Source organism: Caretta caretta, chromosome 3, assembly GCF_965140235.1.
Source record: "Caretta caretta isolate rCarCar2 chromosome 3, rCarCar1.hap1, whole genome shotgun sequence".
NCBI classification, from domain to species: Eukaryota; Metazoa; Chordata; order Testudines; family Cheloniidae; genus Caretta; species Caretta caretta.
In genome coordinates, this window is record NC_134208.1 from 179,299,327 (window position 1) to 179,321,578 (window position 22,252).

At 45.5% G+C, this 22,252-nt stretch overlaps 1 protein-coding gene across 1 annotated transcript in view; it reads right to left on the reverse strand.

The window, feature by feature from the left end:
• Positions 1 to 12,074, reverse strand: part of CIMIP6 (ciliary microtubule inner protein 6) — a 30,708-nt gene extending 18,634 nt beyond the window's left edge. Inside the window, exons 1-3 of the mRNA XM_048843155.2 lie at positions 12,000 to 12,074; positions 4,934 to 5,165; positions 3,650 to 3,803 (exon numbers count right to left, since the gene is read on the reverse strand). Coding sequence (XP_048699112.2) covers positions 3,650 to 3,803; positions 4,934 to 5,165; positions 12,000 to 12,034 — 421 coding nt within the window. The 5' untranslated portion in view covers positions 12,035 to 12,074. The remainder of the gene's footprint in view (positions 1 to 3,649; positions 3,804 to 4,933; positions 5,166 to 11,999) is intronic.
• Positions 12,075 to 22,252: the final 10,178 nt, after the last annotated feature.

Below are 22,252 nucleotides of genomic sequence, written 5' to 3' on the forward strand. Positions count from 1 at the left end.
CAGATCAATTAAAACCAACGGAGCCAGGCCCATTTATACCACATGAGATGTGGTTTGCAGATTTGACTCATCACTACCTCCAACTTACTGTACTATTTCATTTATGCTATTAAAATACATCATTTTCAATCTTACAAATCTACCTTTTTTAATAGAGAGATTATATTACCAAACAATGAGGAGTCTGGTGGCACTGTAAAGACTAACAGATTTATTTGGGCATAAGCTTTAGTGGGTAAAAAAACGCACTTCTTCAGATGCATGGAAGGAGCTTATGCCCAAATAAATCTGTTAGTCTTTACGGTGCCACCACACTCCTCGTTGTTGTTGTTTTTGTGGATATAGACTAACCCGGCTACCTCTCTGATGTATTACCAAACCACATTCTAGCAAATGTGATTTCTCTGTGTATATGACGTGTGTGTCATGAGTCAAATGAAACCTGAAAGAGAGCTGAGAAGCCAACTTGCATTTGATATATCAAATGCTGACTGCACAGGATGAAAAGAATATGGCCTTTAACTCATCTTGGTTTAAAAAAAACAGAAGTGAATAATTGTTTTCCAGTAGACACAGCTCTGTTTCATGAGAAATATTTGTTGATTTTACGGGGATAGCAGCCAGACAGTTGTTGGGTGGCGTACTACACAAAGAACACTTTCATTTTTGGCAAGGCATAGCATAGCTGAAATACCAGAGTCCATGGCTAATTAAGTGGGTTGATGAACGAATGATTAGATGAAAAGATTTAATTGGAATGAACATTCTTATAGACTAGTTATTGTATCCGTCTTTCAGGGCCAGACCTTCAGTTGCAGATGAGCAATACTCAGTGCAACTGAAGGGACAGAGGGGGCACAATGGTGCCCTTTACACTCCTTTGATCCTGGGACTGTTATGCACCAAACTGGGCCCTTGGCAAAGCTTATTGTAGACTGAGGCTACTCTAACTTGTGCCAGCTACCAATGGCCCCAAGGAGCTGTTACAGCATCTGGGGATCACCAGCACACAGGGGAACCGCAATCACACTCCTGGGCTCCAATTATGCCCCCTCCCCACACTGGCAGCTGGGAATGAGAGAGTTACACAGGAGCTGCTGTAGCAGCTCTGCCCCGCCCAATGACCTCAGAGGGGAGATTTTCCAAGGACCAGACCCACCAAGCTTAGGGCCACTTTGGAGAGACAAAAAGCAGATGAAGCAGGACCCACAATCAAACATTTAATCTAAGCTCTGTTGCCTTTTGTTGTTTTTCTTACACTTAAGAGTTGAGTATCTTAATAATAAAAAAACCCTTCATTTTTCATTTAATATTTGCGTTTGGACAATACCACTTGGAACTGAACGAAGTATAAGTTGTTTTAGTGTTTTGCTAATGCAATGGGGCAGATTCTCTGTCCTGATCCGGTGCCTTTGCACCACCTGGGAGCGGAAAATTCCCACAAGTTCCCGGCCTTGGGCTGGGAAGCTCAAGCAGTCTCCAGCTAGTCATGGGGAATCATAGTTGGGTGGTGCAAATCTGAGCAGCTCCCCTGGCTGCTTCTAACTTGTGCTGGGGAGAGCTCTAAATGGCTCCCCGACAGTCCTCAGCTCTCAGAAGAAGCTGTATGCAGCAGAGACTCTGTTCTCAGATATTCCATCACACAAGCTAAACTATACACTGTAACCTTTATGTTCTAATAAATTTGTTAGCCTCTAAGGTGCCACAAGTCCTCCGTTCTTTTTATAGGGAACTGGGACACCTTCTTCCCTCAGGTGCTGTTGCTACTACATGGGCTGCCAAAAAGATTGGGAGCACCAGATTCTGCCCAGCCAACTACCAGCTTCTACTGCTGTGACTTCAGATTCTCCTGCTGACTGAGTCCCCCTCACCAACCAAAGAGGAGAGCGAGCCCCAAGTTAGCAACACTGCCTCAAGCTAAACCAAAGAGAGGGAATTTTTCCTCTGCTTTTGAGAGAGAAGGCGAGCTGTGCTTGCCCCTGTTCCCATTTTTAATGCCAGGTAGAGAAGTGATGCCTATGCATATAATATCTACAATGCTTTGGAGTTTTTCAGCACTACATAAACCTAAGATTCTCCGGCCTGTTCTACTCCCTTTGTGCTGCTCAGGCTGCATAGAGAACAGGAACCAGTTAAACTCTCCAACTGGGTAGTCCCCTTGCCACATGTTAAAAATTGTCCATGTCCAGGCTCGCTGTTGGCATGTGGGAACTCAGTACAGCAGAGCATCTGGGCCATATATTTTTATTTCAGTGATATCATTTCACTAACTGTACCAATGTTGGTAGAAGAAAAATGCTGGGTTGTTAAACAGAAAATGCTTTGTTTCATTCTGTCAGGTTTTCTGACATTTAAATAGTCACTAAAGTGATCAATCATTTTTTGGTGGAGAACCATGCAACTCATCAGTAGTACACGGACACTACTATTCTTCATGACTGCTGCTAAGTTCTTCTCATTGCAGTATTCTTGGATACCATAAAGTGGTAAGCAACAATCCCTTCGATCCTGGCATATCCAACAAGGGTGTTGGTCTGAGGACCAGTTGCCCCCTTAGAAGAAATATGTATGGAATCAGAAAATGCAGCTGCTATTGCATGAATTATCACAGTAAAAATAAGTGACTTTAATCACAGTAGCATGAAGGCATCTCTGCTTGCTGGTACCCAGTTCTACAGAGCATGCAGAGAGATCCAGGCATGAGAGTATTACTAATGCAGATATCATGGCCAGTTAGCTCGCTCCAGGCCCCTACCACATATATGCGTACTGCTGGTTGCCTCATGCCTCTCTTTGATTTTATGGAGGGTAAGAATCCTGAAGTTCCAGTCACTATTATAACACTGCATGATGGAAGTTCAGCTCCCACTTGGGCCGTTTTAACAAATTTGGTGAAGGCTTCCTTTTATTACTTTGTTCTACAACACAGCTGGAGGAAAGGTAAGGGAGTTACTGTACACCTGTTTTGGGGCACAACTCAAACAATTTTCAATCTTATTCACTCTTGACTTGACTGAACCTTTTTAACAAAAGAACATTCAATGAGTAGAAAGACCACCACTTAAGTGACCAACCACAAAACAAAGGGAGAATAGTCAGAGCAAACAGCTTCTTTCTGATCAAAGTATTCATCCAAAATATCTGGAGAACAATTATGAATACCAAATACATTTGCAACTGATGGGAATAGTTCAAGGACTGTTTGCAATTCAGTTCCCAGCTATATTTAAAAATTAGACATTTCCATAATTTGTATAATCTGAAAGAATTTGTTTGCAAACTGAAGAAGAGGGGGAGCCAATAGCAAGTATTTGTATGCATTATATACAGTGGTTGTTATTAAATGGACATTTACCAAGTGTTCAGACATCATAATGATAAGTGCAAGAAATATGGATGGATAGTTAGATAGAGACTCAGCTCTTAGTTGCATCGCTGTAAATCCAGACTAACTCAACAGACTTTAATGGAGTTACTCCAAATATACACTGGTGCAACGGAGATCAAAACTTGATCCAAAGTCAGACAGCAAAAGATCCCATACAAAAATACCTGAACTACTTGTATTTGTTTATTCTGAATATAGAGAAAAACTACACCTGACTTGGCGGGGGGGGGGGAGGGGGAGAGCTTCCCTACAGGTTCTTACCTATTCCACAGGAAGGCTGTAGTTTACTGCTGTATTTAGTTGGAGAAGACAATGTACAGGTTGGCTTCTGGAAATCATTTCTTTGAGTGCTTTGTCTGTCGTAAGGTGGACTATAATGATATACACATGGTTCCCCACTTGGCCACCAATGATGCTTTAAAGTCAAAGGGAAGAAAAATGTATTTCTATCCAAACACTTAGGTAATAAAGCAAGTACCGATAGAATGCTTCTCTAAACTTCTTTCAGTCCTCCACAAGTTTTCAACTCCCCCACCTACTTCCACTATTGCTTAGCACATTCTGACTCTTAAATAGGAGAAAATCAGCCGAGTCTGAAGTTTGATTGATATGACCCCATTGACATCCAGCATCCTTCTCCCCCTTCTTCTTCTGTCCTGCACTGAAATTCTTCTCTCTCACCCCCCACTGTGTCAAGGAAAGGCTCCTGCAAGTGGGAAGCAACAGAGAAAGGCTCCGAGCATTGAGTCTCCCCCCGCCCCTGCCCCACCTCCTCCCCTGAGCATACAGCTCCCCACTCCTCCCCCCTCCCTCCTGGAAAGCGCTAAGCACCACCAAACAGCTGTTTGGTGGCGGGAAGCTCCTGGAGGTAGGCAGAGGAGCTGGGATGCGGCACGCTGTGGGCGGGGGTGAGGGGATCTTGGCGGCCACAGGAAATAACTCCAGGGGGGTGGGGATGGGGAGCTTGGCGGGCTGCAGCAAATAACTCTGCAGGCCACATGTGGCCCATGGGCCGCGTGTTTGAGACCCCTGCTCTAAGCCATGTCTCACTGTCTATACTGCTATTTATACCTGCGCTAGCTGGGCATGCAGTGTCTGCACTCTGCATGCCGCCACAAGTGTAGATGTAGCCACAGAAATGTGATATACAAACACCCTTTCTAAGAATCACTGTTCTCTTTTCATACTAGTACACAAAAAGAATCAAATTAAATTACAAACTACAGTGTGCTAAAGTAAATCCAAGAATATGACTTAAACTTACAAAGCAAGTACAATCAGAGTTTAGCTAACTTGCCTCTTTGTGCCTGGCTAATACAAATATCCTCACACAGTGGATGATTTTACATGGCATATATGCTGCAAAATCTAGGCACAAAAGAGTAAGTTAAGCAGAGATTTTAAGGCGTAATACTCTATTTCCTTACTAGTGAGGGGTTCATTCAGATCCTTAGCATTAGTTAATGGAGTTCTTTTATACAACATACATGTACATATTATTTAGAATATGACCTTAATTTGAAAGATAATGCAAAATGGTCCTACCTTTTTAGCCATTGTGCCTTCTGTTTCCATATAGTATATTGGTTCATTTAAGAACCTTACGTTGGTGTTAATTAATTTTGCATAACGTGGTTGGGGATTATTGCGCCACTCTGGTAAATATGAGTGCTGGAAAGACTGTTTATTCTTTTTAGGTAGATATTCACCATTAACCTTTTCTATTTTCATGTTTACTTCTGGTATATCAATATTAAATATTCTATAAGTATTTGGGCTGAAAGACATAACATGACAAAGAGATGATTATTTCCATACACATATACCAATATTTTTTGATAGTATAATAGTTATATCACATAGAAGAGGATAATAAAATACCTGCTAAGAACTTAGTTGGCCTGATTCTGATTTCACTCACTACTTTCCAAATCCAGAATAAAACTGATTTCAATGGAGTTACTCTTCATTCACATGGTCATAAAGGACAGCAGAGTTTAACCCTACATCCTGATTAGAATCTCTCTCGCTACTTTTGCACTAACATATCTACTCTCTTCACTGGTGTTACTCATGATAAATACCTGTGTAGGTGAAATCAGGATGAGGCTGTACAAATAGCTTCTGCTGATTGGGCTGTTACAATGTGAGTTGGCATCCCAGGACTCTGATCCCCTTTAAATAAACTTATATCAGACTTATGGATGTATCTTCCTTGACAATGAGAGCTCAAGACCATTTCACATTCTAAATTCTTGGGCTGGGCTGCAGTGTCTCAAATTCTTCCTCACAATGCCCAGCATTCTATTCCTGATCCTTCAAAATCCAGTTTTTGCCCTGGACATTCTACCAACACAATCCTCCCTAGAATTATTAATGACTTACTTGTAGCTAATTCCCAATATCTCACTTTTCTTCTTATCTTCTTTGACTTATTAGCTCCTTTTGACACTGTGGATCCCTCACATCTCCATCACCTTGGCACATATGTTTTTTCTGACAGGATCTCCAATGCGTTTCTTCCAACTTATCTAATAAATCTTTCACATCATACTAGGATAATAACCTTTTTTTCCTACATCCTCTCTCAGCTGGTGTCCCCAAGGGATCTGTTCTTAGTCTCCTACTCCTGTCTTTATACTCTGCCTTCGGGGACGTTATCTCTGATCACAGCTGACAATATCATTTGCACGTTAATGACACTCAATAAAATTTCTCCTGCAATCTCTCATTCAGGCTTGTCTCCATTTCATAAAATGGAATAAGTAGTTAAATATTCAAAATTACAAAGAAAACAGCACCCCAATTAAAAAAAAAACAGACCATCTCAGAAGTATTTCTATGTGAATAATGAATAAAGTGAATAAATACTTTATTAGAAAAATAAATAAATAGAACTGATAATTAACATAAAAGGTATAGCTAGTGTTTCCACAAAAAGGGCCTTCCTCAGAACCAAACTTATCCATAGACCATAGGAAGAAATTTCTTATTTATGCAATAGCGTCAAGTCATTAACAGGAAATAATCCACCACATAATACTACCAATGGATATCAATCACTTATCTCATACTAATAATTGCTGGATTCAGAGCAATTAACAAGTAAGGAGTCATTGAGGAGCCTTGTCTCTGACAAGATAACTTTATTATTAATGTTTGAATACAAAAGTATTAGCATGATGGTAATGCCTAGAGGCCTGATCAGGATGAGGACCCTATTGTAGGGAAGCTGTACAAACACATAGTAGAAAGACACAAATGACAATTTTCCATTGACTTCAGCTCTCTGAAGAGTTTACAATCTCGTTTTATGTTCAACGTCATTTCTGTTCACTAATACAATAGTCTTTATTTCAAGATATTTTGTTGGACTGGAAAAGTTACCAAAGAAAAAGTAACTTTTACCTGTAGCAGCACTTCGCAGGATATCCCAGGATATTAGAGAGACAAGGTAGGTGAGGTAATATCTTTTATTGGACCAACTTCTGTTGGTGAGAGAGAGAGAAGATTTTGAGCTATACAGAGCTCTTCTTCTGGTCTGGGAAAGGTGAGCATCATAGCTAATACAAGGTGAAACAGATTGTTTAGCATAGGTAGACAGCATGTATTCTAAGGGACCATTCAAAGTGGAGTGGCCGAATAACTTCATCTTGAATGGTCCCTTGGAATATGTACTAACTACCGATGCTAAACAATCTGTTCCACCTTGTATTTAGCTGTGATGCTCAGGGCAAGTCTACACTACAAAAATAAACCAACCTAATTTATGCCAGCATACAGTTATTGCAGTAATTACATTACTTGTGCATGTCTACACTTTGCTTCTTGTGTTGGCAGTGCGCGTCCTCAGGCGGAGCACTTCCACCGACTGAATTGTCGGTGTAGGGCACTGTGGGACAGCTTCTGAAAGCCAGCAACAGTTGATGTCAGTCTAACTCAGGGGTGGGCAAACTTTTTGGCCTGAGGGCCACATCTGGGTATGGAAATTGTATGGCAGGGCATGAATGCTCACAAAATTAGGGGTTGCAGTGCAGGCTCTGAGGTGGGGCCAGAAATGAGGTGTTCAGGGGCTGGGGATTGGGGTGTGGGTGGGGGAGGAGTCCAGCTAGGAGTGCGGGCTCTGGGGTGGGGCTGGGGATAAGGCATTGGGGGTGCAGGAGGTTGCTCCAGGCTGGGACACGGGTTCAGAGGGTGGGAGGGGGATCAGGGCTGGGGCAAGGGGTTGGGGTTTGGGAGAGCGTTTGGGGCGCAGGCTCCGGGCAGCGCTTACCTCAAGCAGCAGCATGTCCCCCCTCTGGCTCCTAGGTGGAGGTGCAGCCAGGTGGCTCTGCACACTGCCCTGTCCGCAGGTGCCACCCCTGCAGCTCCCTGTGGTTCCTATGGCCAATGGGAGCTGTGGGGGCAGCACTTGGGGCAGGGGCAGTGTGCAGAGCCCCCTGGGTGCCCCTATGTGTAGGAGCCGGAGCAGGAACATGCCGCTGTTTCCGGGAGCCACGCGGTGCAGGGCCAACCTCCGATCCCATTCCCCAGCTAGAACACTGGAGCAGGGCACGCCCTGGACCCCACTCCCCGACGGAAGCTTGAGGGCCAGATTAAAACGTCAGGGGGGCCGGATGCACCATAGTTTCCCACTCCTGGTCTAACTACATCAAAACTGACTGTACACCTCTTGTGGCAGTGACGTTATTAAATCAGTGTAGTGGGCAAGTTATGTCGGTGGGAGTGAAATTTTAGTGAAGACACTACACAGCTAAGTCAATGCAAGGCAGTTTACGTCGACCTAAGGGCTTGTCTACACTGGCAATTTACAGCGCTGCAACTTTCTCGCTTAGGGGTGTGAAAAAACACTCCCCTGAACGCAGCAAGTTTCAGCGCTGTAAAGTGCCGGTGTAGACAGTGCACCAGCACTGGGAGCTGTGCTCCCAGCGCTGGTAGCTAAGGCCCTCTTGGAGGCGGGTTTTGTAGAGCACTGGGAGAGAGCTGCACCACAACCACACAAGCCACGTTAAAGCAGTGCTGTGGCAGTGCTTTAGCATTGCCAGCGTACACTCGCCCTAATTCTGTAGTGTACACCAGGGCCCAGAATACCTTTTGCAGACCTGAAGAAGATCTCAGTGTAGCTTCAAAGCTTGTCTTGTTCACCAACAGAATTTGGTCCAATAAAAGATATTACCTCACTTACCTTGTCTCTCCAATATCCTGGAACCAACACAGATACAACACTGCATACAACAATGGAAATTAAAAGGAACAGTCAGAAGAGTGAAATGCCTGCAAGCTGCATGGAAACTATTTAAAAATACCATAATAGTGGCTCAAATGAAATGTATACCCCCCCAAATTAAAAAAAAAAAAAAACATAACACAAAAAAAAGCCACCATGGCTAAGCAGCAGAATAAAAGAGGCGTTTAGAGGCAAAAAGACATCCTTTTAAAATTGTAGTAAAATCCTACTGAGGAAAATAAAAAGAAACATAAACCTTCGGACCATAAGACCTAAGAAAGTGTAAAAGCATAATTAGGTAAGCCAAAAAAGGATGAAGAGCAACTAGCAAAAGATAAAAATGTTTTTGCTGTTAGTTTTTGTAAGGACATCAGAAACAGGCAGCCTGCCAACAATCAGTGGGGCTATGAGACAGTCAAAGAGATAAAGGAGCACTCAAGGAAGACAAGCTGTTGCAGAGAAGCTAAAGGAATTCTTTGCATTTGTCTTCACTGCAGAGGATGTGAAGGAGACTCCCACACCTGAGCCATTGTTTTCAGGTGACAAATCTGAGGAACTGAACCAGACAGAGGCATCAGTAGAAGAGGTTTTGGAACAAACCGATATATTAAATAGCAATAAGTCACAAGTACTAGATAGCATCGACCCAAGAGTTCTGAAGAAATTGCAGAACTACTAACTGTGGTATGTAACCTACCGCTTAAATCAGTCTCTGTATCAGATGACTAGAGGATAGCTAATGTAACACTGATTTTTAAATAAGGCTCCAGAGGCAATCTTGGCAATTACAGGCGGGTAAGCCTAACTTTAGTACCGGGCAAATTAGTTGAATCTATAGTAAAGAATAGAATTATCAGACATAGATAAACGCAGTAAGTTTGGGAAGAGTCAACATGAATTTTGTAAAGAGACATTATGCCTCACCAATCTATTAGAATTCTCTGAGGGTGTCAACATAGTAGAAAGACACAAATGACAATTTGTTGACAAGGCGATCCAGTGGATACAGTGTACTTGGACTTTCAGAAAGCCTTTGATAAGATCCCACACCAAAGGCTCTTAAGCAAAGTAAGCCGTCATGACGTCAGAGGGAAGGTCCTTTCATGGATCAGTCATTGGTTAAAAGATAGGAAACTAAGGGCAAGAATAAATTATCAGTTTTCACAACGGAAAGAGGTAAATAGCAGGGACCTGGAAGGATCTGTAATGGGACCGGTCCTATTCAACACATTCATAAATGATCTGGAAAAGGGGATATAAACAATGAGGTGGTAAAGTTTGCAGATGATACTAAAGTACTCAAAATTCTTACATCCTAAGCCAGAGGTGGGAAAACTACGGCCCACGGGCCACATCCGGTCCGGCCCCTGAGCTCCTGCCTAGGAGACTAGCCCCCTGGTCCCTCCCCTGCTGTTCCCCCTCCCCGCAGCCTCAGCTCACTGCTCCGCCGGCACAATGCTCTGGGTGGCGGGGCTGCGAACTCCTGGGGCAGCGCAGCTGCAGAGCCTGGCCTGACCCGGTGCTCTGTGCTGCACGGAGCGGCTGCCTGTCCTGGTGCTGCCGTGCCATCAGCCACCTGTGCTCCAGGCAGCATGATAAGAGGGCAGGGAGGTTGGATAGAGGACAGGGGAATTTGGTGGGTTGTCAGGGGCCGGGGGTGTGGATAGGGATCAGGTTGGTCAGAGGGCGGAGAACAGGGGGGTTGACTGGGGGCAGAGGTCCTGGGGGGGCAGTCAGGAAGGAGTGGGGGTTGGATAAGGCGGCAGGGGTCAATTGGGGTGGGGTGGGGGGTCTGGGGGCGGTCAGGGGACAGAGAGCAGGGGGGTGGATGGGGCAGGGGTTCCCAGGGGGGCTGTCAGGGAACAGGGGGCATTGGATGGGGCAGGAGATCCGGGGGGACCGTCAGGGGGCAAGAAGCGGGGGGGTTGGATAGGGGGCAGGGGCTGGACCACGCCTGGCTGTTTGGGGAGGCATAGCCTCCCCTCACCAGCCCTCCATACAATTTCAGAAACCCGATGCAGCCCTCAGGCCAAAAAGTTTGCCCGCCCCTGTCCTAAGCTGACTGTGAAGAGTTCCAAACAGATTTCACAGAACTGGGAGACCTGGCAACAAAATGGCAGACGAAATTCAATGTTGACAAATGCAAAGTAATGCACACTAGAAAACATAATCCCAACTATGCATATAAAATAATGGGTCTAAATTAGTTGTTACTACTGAAGAAAGATCTTGGAGTATCGTGGATTGTTCTCTGAAAACATCCGCTCAATGTGCAGCAGCAGTCAAAAAAGTGAACAGAATGCTAGGGACCATTAGAAGGGGGATAGATAATAAGACAGAAAGTATCGTAATACCACAATATAAAACTAAACACCTTGAAAAATGTGTGCAATTCTGGTTGCACCATCTTAAAAAGGATGTATTAGAATTGGAAAAAGTATAGAGGGGGGCAACAACAATGATTAGAGTTATGGAACAGCTTCCACATAAGGAGAGATTAAAAAGCCTGGAAGTGTTTGCTTGGAAAATAAATGACTACGGAGAGATATGATAAACAGCTATAAAATCATGAAGGGTGTGGAGAAAGTGAATAGGGAAGTGTTGTTTACCCTTTTACATAACACAAGAACCAGAGGTCACCCAATGAAGTTTTAAAACAAACATAAGAAACTAGTTCTTCACACACAATTAACCAGTGAAATTCATCGCCAGGGATTGTTGTGAAGGCCAAAAGCATAACTAGGTTCAAAAAAGAACTGGGTAAGTTCCTGAAGGATAGATCTATCAATGGCTGTTAGCCAAGATGGTCAGGGACACAACCCCATGCTATGGGTGTCTCTAAACCTGACTGCCAGAAGCTGGGACTGGATGACACAGGATACATCATGATCTCTTCATTTCCCTAAAGGATCCCGGGCTAGATGGACCATTAATCTGATCCAGTGTGGCATTACGTGTCTACAGCCTCCCAAGGTGCACACAATTGTAGGTACATAGCATAGGGTGTAGTGAGATAGAAAGATCAAGCAGTTCAGCTGAAGACTTAGATCCCATTCCTGCAAGTATTTACTTATTTGAGGAATACTTGGCTCCCAATCAGAAGACTGCTGGAATGGTGGCTCCTCAGGTAAGCGAAGGCTGGCAGTCTCAGGCCCTGGGGACAGACGGTTGTTAAGGGCTCAGTCCCCAGGGCCCTGAGCAGAGGGTGCTGAGCCCATGGCAGAACAACACCCAATAGCACAGGACCAGGTGCTAACTCCTCCAGCACCCACTCAGGGCCAGGTTTCTGCAGGGACTGTCCCTCAGGGCTGGCCCCCTGAGGTTGCAAGGGTTAGAGCCTGGGCCTTGCACAGCCAGAGAGCCCGCAGCAAAGGCAGCACTTACAGCGGGTGCGGGGGCGCCTTCTTCCTGCAGGGCATGCTGTCCCCTGGCGTCCGGCGCTGGGTGCCGTGGGGAAGAGGGGGCGGGGGGGGGGGTAAAGGGGATGCACGTGGGGGCAGGAGCGCGGGGCAGAGAGCAGACAGAAGGTGCGCGTGGGGGAGGGTGGACGCACTTGAGAGCGTGGGGCAGAGGGGAAGGGGCGGGAGCACGCAGCGGGCAGCAAGAGGTGTTGGCTTGGCGGGGCGGGGCGGGGCGGGGCGCGGCGCAGCAGGCAGGCGCGGGGACTACGCGGGGGTGGCCGAGGCGGCGCGCAGGGGCAGCGGGCGCGCGGGCGCCACTCCGAAGGCGGCAGCGCCGCTGCCCCAGCCCGCCTGTTCTGTTGCCGCGTGGTTGCCAGGAGACGCGGGGGGAGGGCGGCTCTTGAGTCTCCCCCGGGGGAGCCCCCGCCCCCGCCCCGCTGGCTCCTCTGGCAGGGGCCGGCCGAGCCCGTCTCGCCCGGGGTGTGCGGCCAGCCCCGTTGCTGGCGGCGTTCGAATCGGGCCTGCCCGCCTCCCCCGCCGCCAGGTGCTGCAGCCGGGTTTGCGCGCGGAGTCCCCCCGGCTCCCCAGTGCGTCCGGAGGGGATTGTTTTGCAGATTTCTCCAGTGTAGGCAAAGCCCCGGTCAGATCAGACCTGCCAAAACCAGAAAGCGCTGGGCTGGCCAGAGCATAAGTGGGTCCAGAAACTGAGCCGGTTCCCTGAGCTGGTATTGAAAGCTGTTTAAAAAACAGTATAAACAAAACGTTTTCCCGTCCCAACCCCGATAATAATCCTCGGTCAGTTTTATAAAGCCCCGCAAGAGCTGCGGTTGAGAAGGGCTCTCTGAACTAACTTATTTCAACAGCAGTTCAAGGGAGCCCAGAGCTGAAAACCATTTTCTAAAGCCCTTCAATTGCCTGTTACTGGTGGGTGATAACAACACAACACCTACTTTTTGAATTATCTGCCTCTTTTTAAAATGAGGACGTTCAAGTTTGTCTGCCTTCCTCTCCGAAAATTAAAAATGTCAATTCTGGAAATTGTAAATCTGCACATTGTATGAATTTAGGAACTTGACTAATGGAGAAGAGACATTTATTTCAATTGTGGTTTTTAACCATGTTAAAATTAAATTAAGAACTTTTTATGGTTGTTTTATGAAAGGTTTTGGATATTCTGGTTAGGCTGATACAGAGATTACTTCCTAAGGAGAAAGGATGATAGTAATGAGGTGGGACACCTGGTTTTCCAATTGTTTCCTATAAATCCTTTCAAGAACAATTGGATTTTAGGAGTTATCTAAAGAAGGATTTTTCATTCTTTTAAATTGAGAGATCTCCCTGAAACTAAAATTAGGTAACAGGTAACACTGCATTTAGTTACCACAAAGTGGGTTAAGAAAGGGATAACATTGATTTAAATTTAATCCAAGAAAAGTAGACTACAGATCTCCTAAATCAACCTGCCTATGTCCTTAAACCAGTTTAAATTGATTGGTCAATTCAAAAGCTTCATTTTTCCTTTCCATGTGTGTATAGGATTTTTTTTAAAAATGTTTATGTTAAATGTTTGTTTGTAGTGAGAGGAACTATTTGATTGATTAAATCATTATCTTCCTCTAGAAAAAAATCAAACAAACTTTTACACAAAGACTTCCGTACAGAAGTGAACTAGCTCTAGTCAGTAAACATTAGCTTCACTAGTTTCGAATAGCTGGAAAGGTTGACTCTTCCTTGTGTGCCATTGCAAACGGTGCTCACTCAACTCATCACTTGCAGACTTATTACCCAAAACTACTCCTTATATTTACATAATTATAGTTGTGGCACATGTGCTGCTGTAGTGATGGCCATATCATCACTTTCTCTATAAACTTGGTGTTTACCGGATTTATAATTTGTCCCTTACAATTTTCCCCTGGATGAAACTTGCTCCACAAGGTCTCAGCCTGGGAGAAGGAGGATGTGCGCCATGCCACTGAATGTGGGAAGGAGCAGCACTGGTACAACTAGGGCTATTATATCCCAGCATTTTCCTGGAGCCACCAGCTAAAGCTACAAAGACCAGTGTGGAAATAAAGACTGTTTTAAATATTCCTATGCAGGAAAGGACTTTAAAGTGAAGGGAGAGCAACACTTTAAGATCAGTGAAGTTAACCCTATCTCCACCTCCAACTTGCATTTTACAACACTTTTCTGCGTGCCTGGTTAAGAGAATCCCCTATGGCCTTACACTGTCAGAGAACATACTTCACCTCCACTCCGAATACCCTCTGGATCAGTGGCAGTGGCCCATTGGGGGTCCTAAGCAAGAATATTTCTCCCCCCCCAACACATAATAAGTGAATAGGGGCCCCCTTTGAGCTGCTAGGGACCCTAAGCAATTGCTTAGTCTGCTTAAGCCCAGCACTGGCTTTGCACTAGATTGTAGCAATAAAAGCAGGAACTCCATAGAGAAGCCCTGACTACATTATAGTGAGATGCCAAAGCCACCTACTGTTGCTGCCAGCTACAGCTGAGCAGCTAGAAGAGAGGAAGGAAGGGAAAAAAGCCAAAACAAACAACCAAAAAATGCACACACCCCCCTCCGAAGCTGTGCCTGGAGCAGCATTATAAAAGAAGCTGCATCCTGATCAGCTGTAATGCTTGAAATAAAATTCAGAGGCAAGTCCCAGAAGGAAAGGAGAGAGCTGCAAGGGCTTCTGGGAGTTTGCAGACTGTAACATTCTGGCTGACCTCAGACTCAAGGGACTTGAGAGAAAGTTGATGGGAAGAGAAGTGCCTTGGCACAGGCAGTTGGGTTGTTAAACTTTAAGTGGGGAGGGGGAAGAAGTGCCAAAGAGCTGAAAGAAGCCTGAGAGTGCTGAATGTTCTGTCTTTTGGAATGATATGTTGTAGTTATCCACGTTTCCATCATGTGTAATAAGCTACCAGGTCTGAGAACTCCCATCTGATTTCAGGGCTTTCTAATCCCCCACACCCAAACTCTATCTGTCACACTCTGTGGTGTGGCTTACAGCCATGAGTGCCAACCTCATGGTAGAAAGTCAAAAAGCAGGGCAGAAACTCCAAACTGGTTGTGTGGTCTACAATTAGATTTCACCAAGCCAGTAACAGGTGTAAACTCTGAAAACGCTCTAAAAGTTTTATCAGGGAATCACAGACAGTCCCCTTGATCACACCAGTCTATCTTGCCAACCAGGCAAGCTGGGCTATATGATAGATCGGCACTTTAAACCAAAAATCAGAGAACAATATTCAGGTTACTCCCAGTCCCAAAGGACCAGTCATTTTTTGGAATGTTGAGTCAGACATATGTAAATTATACCAGTAGAAAGAAAAGTGGGTGTTGCAGAAGTACAACCTACCCCTCTATATAAGATGTGGTGTGGCCAGGTAAAATCCTGTCTCTGAGTCTGAATCCAAATCAAGTTTCTGGGTGGCAAGCTGTCACTTGCCTCTCTGTATGGTTTAGGTATTACTGGTCTTGGGCTCTGGGAGGGAGTTTGGGTGGACGGGGGGGCTCAGGGCTGGGGCAGGGGGTTTGGGGTGTGGGAGGGGGCTCAAAGCTGGGGAAGGGGGTAGGATGTGGGGTTTGGCATGCAGTAGGGGGGTTTGGGGTGCTGGCTCCGGGAGGGGGGCTCAGGGCTGGGGGTTGGGGTGTGGGAGGCAGTTCAGGGTGCAGTAGGGGGTTTGGGGTGGTGGCTACGGGGGGGGCTCAGGGGTGGGGCCGGGGGGGTTGGGAGGGGGTAAGAGGTGTGGGCTTCAACCAGGTGGTGCTTACCTTGGGCGCCTCCCAGGTGGTGGCGCAGCAGGGCTAAGGCAGGCTCCCTGCCTGGCCTGGCCCCACGCCACTCCCAGAAGCAGCTGAAATGTCCCTGCGGCCACTGGGAGAGAGCTGGGGTCTCCACGCACTGCCCCTGCCTGCAGGCACCGCCCCCACAGCTCCCATTGGTCACAGTTCCTGGCCAATGGGAGCTGCAGAGTCGGCACTCGGGACGGGGGCAGCATGCAGAGCCCCTCTTGCCCCCCCTCCCAGAGGCTGCAGGGATGTGCCGGCTGCCTCTGGAAGTGGTGCAGAGCCAGAGCAGGTAGGAAGCCTGCCTTGGCTCCTCTGTATTGCCGGACTTCTAGTGACCTAAAACCTCCCAAGTTTGGCTTCTGTAGCCTCTGGGAGATAGAGCCTAATTCTGGGAGACTCCTGGCGAAACTGGGAGGGTTGGCAACCCTAACAACAGCCACTAGTTAAGGCCAACCAGAGACGGAGAGAAAGGGTGACTGGCTGACTTTCCTTTGATGTCTCAATCTCACTGAGGAGGATGGGGATCCCAGAAGGAGAGAGAAGAGAAAGGAGTGAGATGGAGGGGCATCTACCTCAGTTCTCACCAACACACTTTTCATTGAGTTGCAGCAGAGGAAGGAGAAAGGGGGAGACCTCAGCAATCATATCTGTCCATAGATAGACTACCAGCTGGGGGAAAGGGTGAGAAGAGGAGGTGTGTGTGAGGAGGTGGGCAGGTGTCCAGTGTAATATGGAAACATAGGGACTGCAGTTCACATTAGATTTGTTTACCAATTTTTTCACTAGGTAGCGGTAAGATTGTTTCTATCTTTGTTAATATTTGTTTGAGTTCTTGTAATTGGTTACTTCAGGCTATTTATTAGCAGGACTTTATCCCAAGTAACTTATCAGATAGCTGTAGGCCCTGGATCTGTTGTTATTTTCTTTATGTTTGCTGCCTTAATTAAGTCTTATGCTTTTGGACTGTCACTTATGCATTCTTTTTTGCTGAAATTCTCTGAGGCTATTTGCCCTTATATCTATCTAGCTGGATGTATCAGAGCTTTCAGAGTCTAAATATGCATACAATTGATTTTTTTTTTTTTGCTGTTTCAGTAATTTACTCTCAATTTACTTCCTAGTTTCCTGAAGTTATTTTGTCCTGCATCACAATTTATCATTTATATCTCTTATCAGCTTCACTGCCAGATCTTGCAATTTTTTCTTATTGAATTGATCAGAAATCCAGCTTTCTAGTTCATGTTTTCATGAAATTTTGCATTTCGGTATTGTCTCCATTCAGGGATCTCAATGAAATTTACAAACAAATTACGCCTCGGAGTACATGTATGATGTAAATAAAAAGTATCAACCCCTTTGGGCAGATAGTGAAACTGAAGCACAGAGATTAAGAATGGGATTTTCAGAAGCACGTAAGTGATTTAGGTATACAAGTTCCATTGAGAGTTTGGGGGGTTAAATGAGCCTAAGAGAGTTAAGCACCCAAATGTCATTAAGTTTCAATGATATGTAGGCACCTAACTCCCTTAGGCTCATTTAAAATTCCTAGTTTGTGCTGCTAATTCACATTTGGAAAAGCCCACCCGATGTTACTTCCCCCCAAATTCCATGGGCCCTTTCATGATATTGTTCTACTGCTCACTTGGGACCAATTTATTGGAACTCTTTTCTTATTACTATGAGAAAAAAAAAACATGCTATGTGCTTTAAATATCAATAAGACATGTCCTGTAGGACATCTGTACAACTGATTCTTCCAGTTCTTTTGAATCTAGGCTTAAAATTCTCTTTTAATTACATTTAGACAGCATTGTTTTGTCTGATGGTTATTTTTCTGCTATGCTACTAATTTCTTTTGATGGCATTTATTTGTTACTAGACCTGTTTGTGTTCCATCCTGATTTGTTACTTTGATGCCTGTGCCAGAAAACAATTAAACCCCAAGCTCTTTTTTTGCTGTGCAAGCAAGTTTTCAGTCAGACTAAAAAGTATGTTGTTGGTTTGCTGATGCTGGTTTCTTCAGGGCAGCTCTGGCAAGCAGTGCGGGAGTTTACGCTCTGCCACAGGTATGTCTGTACATACAGTGGTGCAGCTGTACTGATACAGCTGCATCGCTGCAGCACATCTGGTGAAGACGGCCAAAGGTAGAGAGCTTGCCTGTTAGCATAAAGAAAACACCTCCGAAAATGGCATGTGCTACATCGGCAGGAGACGCTCTCCCACCAACATAGAGGTGTGCACATGAACACTTATGTTGGTGTAACTTGTCTCACTCAGGGAGGTGGATTATTCACACCCCCTGAGTGACATCAGTTTTGCCAACATAGGCTGTAGTATAGACCTAGCTTTAGTCTGTCTAATTAAAGTTCTTGAGGGAGACTTGCTCCCTGAGAACCAGATGTTGGTGTTTTGGCTGAGATTGCCAAAAGAGGGGATTGCCTGCAGGCTGCATCTAACCATCTCTGTTCAAGGACTGGTGTATGTAATGTAAACCAAACAAGCTGTGCTAAGAATATATTCAAAATCCATGTAAAAGATTTCTCCTCCAAGGGGAAGCTGACCTGCAAGGCCCTGACCTCTGTTACTGCTCAGCAGAGAGGCTGCAATATAAATGCAGAAGAGTCCCTGCCCTGAAGGCTATTCCTATGTTCCATTGAATTTAATTGGAGTTTTGCCATTTACTTCAGAGGGAAAAAGCACGTTCAGGGGCAGGGACTGTTCTGCATTTGTATTGCCTCAAGAACTGAGATGACTCCACCAAGCCGCGGCAGCGTTTTAACGTGGCTTGTGTAATCATGGCACAGCACTGGGAGGGAGCTCCACGAGGGGCGTAGCTACCGGCGCTGGCAGCATGGCTTCCAGAGCTGGTGCACTGTATATACTGGCATGTTACAGCGCTGAAAGCTTGCAGCACTCAGGAGGGTGTTTTTTCACACCCCTGGGCGAGAAAGTTGCAGCGCTGTAAAGTGCCAGTGTAGACAAGCCCTAACATTTGTCATAGCACCAAGTTAACCACCAAAGCCCACCTGGCCTATCGTGCAACCCATTGTAAACAAACTGGTGGACAGGCGCTATCTTCTATCTTAAAGTGTGCTCATCAACAAGTAGGTGCAGGTTATGGGGTTGTTTAGTTAAGCAGTGGGAACAGAGATCTGGGATTGTGTACCTAGAAAGTAGGCACTCCTAGGAAGGGTTCAGGGGGAGGAGGCAAAACAAAATGTTAGGTGAGGCACAGGTGGGGGTGGATAGAGCAATAAGACAGGTGGGGCAGGATTTTCAGAAGTACTGAACACCCACAATGCTACCTGACATCAATGGGAGCTGCAGGTGATCAACACCATTCAAAATTAGGCCCTGGGTTGAAAGGGTGAGCAGCAGGAACAAAATATGGTAAGAGGGCTAGCTTGAGAAGAGGGTCTTAGTAAGACTGTCTTCAAGGCATTCTTGAGCTGGAGAAGATATTCCCAGGAGCAAAGCCACTGGAGATGTGGTTGCAGTAGGCAGGGAGGGATCAATATAGCATATACAATTAAAGAAAGAGAAACTAATAAGAGATACAGTCCTCTCAGTGTTCTGGGCATATCACACTCAGTGAACACTTAGGTCTTATTATATGGTCCTTGTAATGTGCTATCATTTATCACTGGTATTTTGTAATGGTTTTTTCCTCCAATTCAGACACAACTAGAGTCATAACATTCCCAGGGTTAAAATGGTGCTTAACTGTATAACTTATGCATGAATGGACAGTTTAACTATGTCAGTTATTCAGGAGGAAAATACAATGTGTTGATTATATGGCACATCTCTAGATTAAGAAGGTATTATAACTATAGCATCTTGCTTTTACCTATCAGAAATATCTCTATGTGCATTAGCTAGGAAATACGCAGATGAAAAATTCTGCAGATGCAGTTAAAACCCAATGACGAGCCAAAACCTGTGCAGTTATCTAAGTTTGCTGACGCTTTCAAAACAAAATGATGACTAAATGGCAATGTGTACTCAAAACAATGAGTGACATAGAAGATGAATAGGACTTTAGGCACTATTTAACACAGTAAAGCCATAGCCATAATACCATAATGCTGATTACTTAAATGCATTATGCAGGCAGTATAATCTAGCAGTCAGTAATATGTCTGTGAGGAGGAAGACATTTATTCTATCATTTTAAACTGAGTTTCAGGCAGAGTGATTTACAAGATCACACTTTTTCTAATTCCCCAGATAGAATACCTACATTTGTTTGTAATTATATATTATTCATCTTGACTGAGGTTCATTAAACTGATTTTATTTGCCACTTGGTTAAAATGACAAAAGGCTCACCTTTTGGCCCAATTTCAACCTCCCCTCCTTCAACAGAGTGATGGCAATGTCATGATGTTGAATGAAATTCTCATGACCTGGAAATAAGTGTAGATTTCAGATACACAGATATCCTTCTGAGCATCCACTGCTTTCAGTTACAAATGTCACACCAAAACTGCCTTTCCTAGTGCTATGATGCTAATAATTAAGTGCTTTACACTTACATAGTGTCTTTCATCTTAGAATCACAAAGTGGTGTCTGAGGGTGGATAAGCATTGTTATCCCTACTTTATACATGTGGAAGCCCAGGCAGAGAGGTAAAATGCCTCACCCGCAGTCACAGACTAGCCCTGCAAAGGGATCTATAAAACCATGCTGAGTTCTGCTGAAGTAGATGGGACTGTGCTCAGGCATAAGTGTCTACATGGTGGCTCCCTCTGCAGAATGTGAGCATAAGTCAGAGAGAGGACTGGAACAGAACTCAGGTGTCCCCATTCTTGTCCCTTGATTGAACCACTGTATGTTTGGAAATAGTAGAAACAAGAAAGTCACCATGGAAATGTAAGGCATGAATAAATATAAGTCCAGTCTCCACAGCCTAGGTATGTGCAAGGCACACACTGTTTGCTTCCTTTCTAGCAACCCCAGCCTGGTCCTGGAGAGAGCATTTTTCTGTGGAGGTAGTAATAGTTCCATTTCCATGGTATTTATAATGCTTAGGCCTAAGACTCTCTTCATGTACACATGATGGTTTTATGTAGAAGACATTCGATAGATAACTTTAGCGTAAACTTGCATAGCATCATGACAGGGGAAGAGGGGACTGCACCAGCAAGCTCCTTTGCTCTTTTCTTTTTACAAATTACAGTTGTTTTAGGAAAATGATGATTTTAGGAAAAGGAAGTCAGCCAGGAAAGAAAATAATTTAAAAAAAAAGAAATCAGAGCTTGCAAGTTTCTTAGCTAAGAGAACAAAGACACCTTTAAATCACACATCTTCTGATTAAAGGCATGTAAAGGGGAAGCCAAAACAAAACAATGTCCCCTTTAAGCAGGTCTCAGAGAAGGAGCAATATTAGCATTCATAAGGCCCTGACCTCAGAGCCCTGGTTCATAGCTCCTAAACTGAGAGTCAGCAAGCAAAAATCTCTGGGCTCACTCAGGCTAGTCCCATTGGAGAACACAAGCAGACCAGGCAACCTACATAGCCATTAACACCCTCTCTTAATCCACTTCCTTTTCCTGTTTAGATAGACACAGCTTAGGGTGGGAGAGGGGCTTCCTTGATTACACCCAGGCTGTTTTGGTAGTAGGCTCCAGCATGTCCCTTAAAGAGGTACTACACTTCTTCACAAGGCCAACCTTAATTCTTTAAATAATTTCTTTGAAATAATTTCAAGAGGACCACAGGTATAGAGCAACTTGTAGCATTGGAGCCTGAAAAGGGTTTGCTCTGTGGTTCTTAACCTATTTAGCATTGTGGGCCTCATATGTAGCTCTCTGTGTGTTATGTGGGCTGCATCCACACAATATATATCATTAGGGTTGCCAACTTTCTAATTACACAAAACTGAGCACCCCTGCCAGACCCCTTCCCTGAGGCCCCTCTCCTGCCCTGCCCCTTCTCCAAGGCCCCACCCCTACTCACTCCATCCCCCCTCCCTCTGTTGCTTGCTCTCCCTCACCCTCACTCACTTTCATTGGGCTGGAGCAGGGGCTTGGGGTGCGGTAGGAGGTGAGGACTCTGGCTGGGGATGAGGACTCTGGCTGGGGTGGGGCCAGGGATTCGGGGTTTGGGGTGCAGGAAGGGGCTCTGGGCTGAGGCAGGGAGTTGGGGTGCAGGAGGAGGTGTGGTGTACAGGAGGGGGCTCAGGGCTGGGAGTTGTGGTGTGGGAGGGGATGGGGTGTAGGAGGGAGGGAGGGGTGTGGGCTCTGGGAGGGAGTTAGGGTGTGGGAGGGTGTTCAGGGTGCAGGCTCCGGCCAGGTGGCATGTCCCTGAAGTCCCGAGGCACAGGGGTGGCCAGTGGGCTCTGCACGCTGCCCATGCCTGCAGCTCCTATTGGCCATGATTCCTGGCCAATGGGAGCTGCGGAGCCGGCACTTGGGGCGGAGGCAGCGTGCAG